This window comes from Dinoponera quadriceps, unplaced genomic scaffold, assembly GCF_001313825.1.
Source record: "Dinoponera quadriceps isolate SergipeBrazil2010 unplaced genomic scaffold, ASM131382v1 scaffold3367, whole genome shotgun sequence".
NCBI lineage: Eukaryota > Metazoa > Arthropoda > Insecta > Hymenoptera > Formicidae > Dinoponera > Dinoponera quadriceps.
Genome location: NW_014557359.1, coordinates 6,952 through 15,478, shown reverse-complemented (window position 1 = coordinate 15,478; position 8,527 = coordinate 6,952). Strand labels below are relative to the sequence as shown.

Below are 8,527 nucleotides of genomic sequence, written 5' to 3'. Positions count from 1 at the left end.
CCGTACGAGCTGCCAAGACGAGCATCGCAGTGGTCGACCAAATGAGGTGACGACTCCAGAAATGGTGAAGAAAATCCACAAAGCGGTACTGGATGATCGTCGACTGAAAGTGCGCGAGCTAGCAGACATAGTAGGCATTTCAAAAAGTGCGGTATATCGCATATTATCTAAAAATTTGCACATGAGAAAGCTGTGTGCAAGATGGGTGCCGCGTTTGCTCACACTCGAGCAAAAACAGTGTCGTGAAGATGTTTCAATTGAGTGTTTAGCGAAGTTTTACAGCAACAAACGCCCCCTCGGATTATTTTCTGTTCCCAAACTTGAAAAAATGGCTCAGTGGTCAAAGATTTTCCAACGATGAAGAAGTAATGTCGGCAGTTAATGGCTATTTTGAGGGGCAAGACATTTCTTATTATAAAAAGGGTATCGAACTTATTGAACATCGCTGGGAAAAGTGTATAGAGCTGAAAGGAGATTATGTTGAAAAATAAATACATTATTTTCCAAAATTTTTGTGCTTTCTTTGTTGGGTCGGGTACTTTAGGGACCACCCTCGTACGTTACTATCACATGGTAAGTATCACTTAATTTTATTTCTTATATATTTTATATCTAAAAAAATGGAAAATTCGGAAAATTCAATTTATCGACTAAATTTGATACAAAAACTGAATTAGCCTATCTTTAAAAAAGTGATTCATAATCTCAAAGTATTCTTTTAATTTTTCGATTTACATTCTTTCTCAGTTGAAACAAAAAAAAATTTAATTTCTATTGGATCACGTCTTTGCTAAATATTAGATTAAATTCATTTTTATTTAAAATTTCCGCCATGAATTGACGAGTTAAATTTAATGTGACGAAATATGTTCCATCCTAAATGTGATGTCTATATATCAGCTCTGTTTTCTCTGTTATCATTTGTACCGAAAGAATTGCTTGGCCTTTAGCATGAATTACGTGAGCAGTTTCTTATGTTTTTATTTTATCAGTGTTCTGTTCAGCACAGTGAGTAACACAATTAACATTAATTAACTTCTTCAATTTTAAATGTTTACGTGTATATTATATTTATCAACCAATGGTAAATATCTCTATTCTTATTCATACGAGTTACATAAATATTTATTTGTAACAATTGTAACATATATATAAGCAGTGAAAGATAAATTTTTGCTTACGTATCTACAGGTGCTATCAATTACTTCCCTGAAAGGTTTTTTGGTCACGATATTTAGATGCGGTTCGATTGTACAATTCTACATGTTATGCTATAATGAGTGAAGCAACTGCAGGATACAGTATGTTTTCACGTTATTCCTCTTACTCAATATAATTACCTTCATCACCAGCTATTGTAGTTTAAAATTGCCATTGAATTTGCCAATATTTCATGAAACGATAAAATTGTTGTTAAAATATATTTTGTTATATTTTTATGTTCGATTTAGACTAGAGATATAATGGACAGAGCCATGAGAAATGATATCAGTTCGAGCCGTCAATAAAATATACATTTATGTTGTTGATATTGAGCGATAATTTAGGGAGCAAACTTACGGGGTGGAATAAATTCAATCTGTCTTTGCTTTTATTCATGTAATTCATGTATACGGTAATAGTATATTTTACATATATCTGTACGTTATTTGTATCTCGACAATTTTTCGGCGAGCTTTCAGATCTTAAATCAATCGTACGCTCTCGTGCTCTTATAAACAAGACGAATAGCAACAACGTGAATAACATAACATTTTCGGACAGAGTCCTTAAAAAAAAATAAATGTCTTGCAAATTGAAAATAACAATAAGTTTAAAAATAAATTGCAATCTAGCTTAAGCAAGTATTAACATTTATAAATGTAAATGATGTGGATATAATTTGTGTGTCGTTAAGATATTGCATCGAAAAATGATAGAACTTAGGATCAATGCTGTCAAAAATCGAGCAACAAATTTATATCGCAAGTACATCAAAAAACCTTTTCTGGACCTGAATTTGTCTTACTTGTTTTTTGCCGTAAATATATGTGCCGTTTTTGATCGTCTTGACATTGAGTCACGAAAAATGTCGCATGACTCTGCTCAATTCACTAGCTATTTTTATCGTTCCTGCGTTTTGCACATTTTGCGTTCTACACGTGCAGTCGTTGCAAACATTTGCAGTACCGTGGCTGCCACCAGAACACTATAAGATAATTATTCATTGAGCAGCCGTAATTATTGGAAAACTCGTAGTCGCACGCATATAGCGAAGGAAATACGAAAGGGAAATCCTCCCTTTAACAAGGGTATCGCGATATTTATTTATGAGTTTTTTTCACAGTACATCGAATTTTTGTATATCGACGTTTTTGGGAAAACCTGTCACATTGTGGATAATAATTGTCTCTCATTCAACCCGGCAATAAATAAAATTACACGACAAGAGCGTAATGATTTGAGCGTAAACAGCGGGAACATCGCTGTTGTTAGCGTATATCATATTAATAGAACTAAGAAAGTAAGTATAACTTAGTATTCAGAAGGAATAATGAATGACCCCGAAGATCAACCGCAACTTGCGTGTTGTCTTCAAATTTCTATGTAAAGTCGCGCATGTCTCTTCGCACGGTGACACGATCACAACGAAGCGCGATGCGAAGAACGTAGAACGGAACGAGTAGGGCGACGAGTAGAGTAAATGGGCGACGTCGACAGCATGAACTTCCAGAGCGTGAATCTCTTGAACGTTCGCCTGAATAAGATCTCCGGCAATTTGTTGCCGATGACCGCCGACAGCGCGTTTCCGATATTTTGGCGAATATACGGTGTGTTCGTGTGGCTACTCGAGTTGATTCGCGCGGGTGGTTTTATCCCTGGAATCATGTCAGTGTCGAAGGAGAAGGTTCTGGTGGATGCCATGACGTCCATTGTGTTCACCACGGAGGTGATTTTCCTGAATGTGAAAATTCAGCTGTGCGGCAAGTTGGTGCGACGTTACGTCCTCGAGCTGAATGACATCCTCAGCGCTGAAAACGAGGTCATGAAGGACGTAGTGACGGCGACTACGAAGCCGATCAAGGTCCTATTTAATCTGTATTGGATAGTCGGTCTGTCGTCCTTGTTCGTGTGGGGCACCACGCCGTTCGCGTTGGTATTCAAGAAGAGCTCGTTTTATTATGAGGATTACCGGATGCCGGTCGCCTTTTGCGAAGAGCCCTTCTCGACTACTGTCTTCGTGCTGGGCAGCCTCGTCATATTGTTCGGCAGCTTGTACATGTTCCTAAAGAAGGCTGCCGTGGATATTTACATGGTGCACCTGGTGTTACTGATGACAGCGCAGTATCGGTATATCACGACAAAGCTCGCAATGATATTTCGCGAAAATGGTGCACGGGATGAACGAGATGGTTTCGCGGGGGAATATTTTTCCACAACGAATTCGTGGGCGGAGAAGGAGTTGAGGGTGTTGTATCGGCACCACAACGCCGTGGTTTAGTAAGTAGTTGGTAAATGTCCACCGAAAGTTTTCGAGAAAGAGATTTACTTTTACTTGCTATTTACTTTTCGGAAATATGAAGAGACAAATCTCAATGCCCGCAATTGAACAAGGACTAAACAAAAACCCGGTGACAAAAGGACGTCTCTATTTTAGCGATTAAGTACATTCGACTGAGAACATTCAGTTAAATTAAAACTCGGTTGAAACAATTGAGAGAAATTGACAGAATACAAGCCTTTTGGTATTTTTTTTCTTACAACAGAGTTTTCATTGGTCTTCAGGCAACAGAAAATTCAATTATACTAACGGAGATGTTTCATCCATGTAGAATTACTGCATGCTTGCCGCGCTATTGCATGCGAGCTATATTTTAGTGTATTGAATGTATTTATTACCTACCTATGTACGCTTCGTTTCAGCCTGTCATTTCTATTGAAGAAGTTACTGTCCATGAACTTTAATCTGATTTACGTAATTAGCGTCTTGCGATTCTGCTTTGGTGCTATCTTGCTAAATACAGTGAGTAATTTTATCGTCTTAGAAAAATGTTTTTCTTAAAATACATATGCGTTAAATTACGTATTTAGCGAATTCTAAGTTCCGTTATAAATTATTAATTTTTCAACAAAAATTATCCGATATATTGCGTGAACGCGTAAATAATACATTTTTATAAATTTTCAGGTCCCGAAAGCAAATCTTGTCGAAGGATTCTCGATGATTATGTTCACGTTGGGTGGAGTGCTACAATTCTACATTCTGTGTTCTTCCGTCCAACAATTATTAGACGCAGTAAGCTTCATTGTGATATTTCCGATCAATGCCAATAATTATTGACAATATATATATATATATATATATACAGGGTGTCCTATTTTAAAAGTTCTATTAAAATATCTTTTTAGAAAAGTTTTAGAGAAAACATTTTAAACAAAAGTTGTAGGATTCAGAGGGAGACATCCGATGATGACCTTTGTCACGGTGGTAATCTTCTTTATCACGGATGTTCCTTTTCAAAGTCATTTGAAGGTTAACTTTTGTTTTTTAAATGGAATGGTCTGTTTCTTATACCGGAAATCGATAGAGGAAGAAATTTTACGTTAAAAACATGTAACAACATGTGGGGTTAAATTGACTCAAAGGGTCACTTCAAGGTTAAAACAATGTTCACTCCATAATTGAATAAAGCATATCAGAGCAGTCTGACGTTCAGTTATGCTTTATATCATGGGGTCAAGTTGACTCTAGAAGTCATTTCAAGTTGAACTTGTATTCAGTACATATACTGTATATGTACTCAGTGCATGAATGGAACTATTGCTTTGCACGATCGTTCAGTTTCCATCCAACAAGGACTTTTGTAGCAATACGACGACACATACATCGAGAAAAAATTCGACGTTCGTCTTATTACGAGTCGTCGAATATTCTCTCGAACAAAATATACACGCCTCACACTACTCTTATCTAATTTTGCTGAAAACCGATACTGACCGATGCACTCGACTTTTCGAGCTTTTCCTCAATGTTACTCATACGATAATATCCGCTATATTTGTCCCAATTAACGCACCTTTAGCCTCTTGTCGATCCTACATACTTTTGGAACTTTTCGACATTCGCAAAATCACTTTTTTTACGAATAAATTTCAGATCAAAAATTATATAAATACACTCAGGCCTCTATTTTACTTCTGAAATTGTAGAGTATAATAATTGATATACTCTCTTAACTCATCATTGTTATCTGCCAGTACAAAAAACCAATCAAACCTTATTTTATCTTAGAGATTTAAATTTCTACATATAGCGATATACCAGATTATACTCCGAACGAAATTGTTGATATTATTCTGGCATTTGGAGAGTGTTGTAATAATTATCGACAAGCAGAAAAATTATACCGCAATCAGTTTCCTCAAAGACAGCATCTAAATCATCGTACGATTGCCAAGATTGTCGCCAACGACAACACCTACGTGAAGCACAGGAAAGACGTCGTTTCAACGTACCAGAAAGAGATGATCTACAAGTGCTTGCCATTTTGGATATGGCCGCCATTAGTCTTCATGTATTAACACGGCAAATTGAAAGCGAATTAAGTATCCCGAAATCAGAGGATTTTTAAATTTTATAACTTCCACTCGTACCATGTTACTTTAACACAGAGATTAATGCCTCAAGATTTTCAACAAAAACTAGTGTTTTGTAGATAGACACATTGTCGCGACGTGATAGAACATTCTTTAGGTATGTATTGTTTAGTGATGAGACCACGTTTCACAACACTGAACAATTAAATTGGCATAATTTTCATCATTGGTCCGTACAAAATTCACACTGGTATCAAGAAGTCAATCATCAATATTGTTGGAATTTTATTATGTAGCATCCTAATTGGCAACCTAAACGGAATTTATTTCTTCAATGAAAATGTAAATAGTGCTAATTAATTAAGGGGGTAGCCTGGTGTAGCAACTTCAAAAAATTGATTTTTTTTTTGCTTAATCGATAGTTTTTCATCTCTAGAAAATGTTCCCAAAGTCCCAAAAATAAATTCAAAATTTTGCGGGTCGAAACAAGCTCGCTAAGTACGCATGCGTAAGCGTTCCCAGAGGCCCCAGAGCCACAGTGCTCACGAGAGTTTTAAAATGCCTTTAGGAACTCTTGTAGTCTGTTGGTAATCTTGTAAGCATTATATACATCAATGTCAAAATGTCAAAAAAGAAAAAAAACTTGGTGGCAAGGGTAAGCTAACTGACACCTTGATAAAAAAGCTTACAAAATACTACGGCCTCGCAATAATGAGAAATCTAGAATCTGTGGAAAATATGCAAAGAGATATAATGGCCACATATTTGCATAGTATATCGACTGATAAGAAACCAAGATATGAAAATTGTCCTTCTGCTGAAGATTCTTGGTGTAAATTTCGATGCGCCGAAAGCCTAGGAGTTCCATACACTCACCCAGAGCCTTTACATCCAGTTGTAGCTGAGAGTATATTACCTACATACAAAGACTTATCGAGAAAAGATTTACTTGAAAGATGTTTAGGCGGCTTCACTCAAAATGCGAATGAAAGTTTTAACTCGCTTNAAGCTTTAACTCGCTCATTTGGCGACTAGCCCCTAAGCATCTACATTGTGGACGAAAGATTATCGAAATCGCGGCCTATTTAGCAGCAACTATGTTTAATGAAGGTTACTTGTCATTGCTAGGAATCATGTCAGAAGTTGGCATTATAATTGGAACGACCTGCAGAAATTTTTCTGATAAAGTTAATCAAAATAGAGTCACTTCTCAGAATCGTCGAAGTAAAAGCGCTAATAGGAAAATCGGTTTGCTGCACAAAGAACAACAACTACAACAAAATGAACTTTATAAGGAGGTAGAAGGTCTTCTGTATGGTCCTGTATGGTATAATAAAGTTTGCGTAAGTACACGTGCTTAACAACAATAACAAACGTTATTGTTGGCGTGTGCACGTGTCGGTTGCGTGCTTCGAGCGTGTGTTTATTTGTTGGCGCGTAGCGCCGTTTCTGCGACCGACGGATGGTCGGTCGGTCGCGTTGTTTGCCGGAAGAATGCATCGTCGCACGGTCTTACGGTCCCTAAACTGATGGCTAGCACCATCTATAGGGAAATTCCGGTTTCATACTTTTATACCTGGTATATACATATACATAAGTACGTGGCCGCAGAAAATATGACATTTTAATAAAAACAAAAGAACTTCTTAGTCATAGTAAATTGAAAAACACTATTTTGCTATCTCATAATATATGCTATAAACTTGTAAAAAACGTAATGGATTTTTGTTTAACTATTTCATATATAAGTACATAACGAATAAAATTTAATTTTCGTTTTTAATTTAACTGCATTTAAATATATGTCCGCCACTGTATATACAGGGTGAGGTGAAAGTTTGAATACCCTGAAATATTTTGAGAACAGCGCACTTTAACAAAAAATTGTTCAGACAAAAATTTAAGGATTTTTAGGGCGGAACTCAATAGTGACTTAGACTTTGACCTTGAGGTCGAATTTGAAAGTTATTTGAAGATCAACTTGTTTTCTTTAAATGGAACCCCTCAGATTTTATTGTTCATTATTATAGCCTATCTTGAGATCTTTGCAAATTATTATAACAAAATATTTTTGTATTAAGTACTTTTCGAGTTATAATGCTTGAAACTAGTAACATCGCCGGCATTAGCGTTATATAAGGTAGATATACCAGATGTAGAAGTATGAAACCGGAATTTCCCTATAGATGGTGCAAGCCATCAGTTTAGGGATCGTAAGACCGCTTCTGCCTTCGCGCCATCATTTCCCTCTAACAGCTGACGAAGATTTTCAACACGCAATAACCCAAGTTCCATACATCGGTATATTTTTCTATAACCTTAAACATGTCGAGTTTTGTGCCTTCGAACGACGATTTGCGGACAGCATTGGTTTTTTGTTATCATTTGAAGAAAACTGCTGCGCATCGAATGCTTGTCGAAGCTTACGGTGAACATGCTCTTAGTAAAACACAGTGTTTCGAGTGGTTCAAAACATTCAAAAGTGGTGATTTTGACGTGAGAAACGAAGAGTGTGGGAAACTACCGAAAAAGTTCGCAGACAACGAATTGCATGCCTTATTGGATGAAGATGATACTCAAACTCAAGAAGAACTCGCGGATGAATTGAATGTGACGCAGAAAGCTGTCTCAATTCGTTTGAAAGCCATGGGAAAGATTCAGAAAGTGGGAAAATGGGTTCCGTATGAACTGAATGAAAGACAGCAAGAAAATCGAAAAACCACTTGTGAAATGCTGCTCGACAGATACAAAAGAACGTCATTTCTCCATTGTATCGTGACAGGTGATGAAAAATGGATATATTTTGAGAATCCTAAGCGTCAGAAATCATGGGTGAATCCAGGCGAACCATCGACATCCACTGCAATCGCTTTGGAAAGAAGACAATGCTCTGTGTTTGATGGGATCAGAAGGGTGTAATCTATTATGAGCTGCTAAAACCTGGTGAAAC

The 8,527-nt window shown here is 36.8% G+C and overlaps 1 protein-coding gene across 1 annotated transcript in view; it reads left to right on the top strand.

The window, feature by feature from the left end:
• Nucleotides 1–8,527, top strand: part of LOC106749054 — a gene marked incomplete at both ends in the record, with an annotated part of 13,929 nt that overhangs the window by 3,715 nt on the left and 1,687 nt on the right. Inside the window, one exon of the mRNA XM_014628104.1 lies at nucleotides 4,169–4,276. Within this exon, the coding sequence (XP_014483590.1) occupies nucleotides 4,169–4,276 (108 nt within the window). The remainder of the gene's footprint in view (nucleotides 1–4,168; nucleotides 4,277–8,527) is intronic.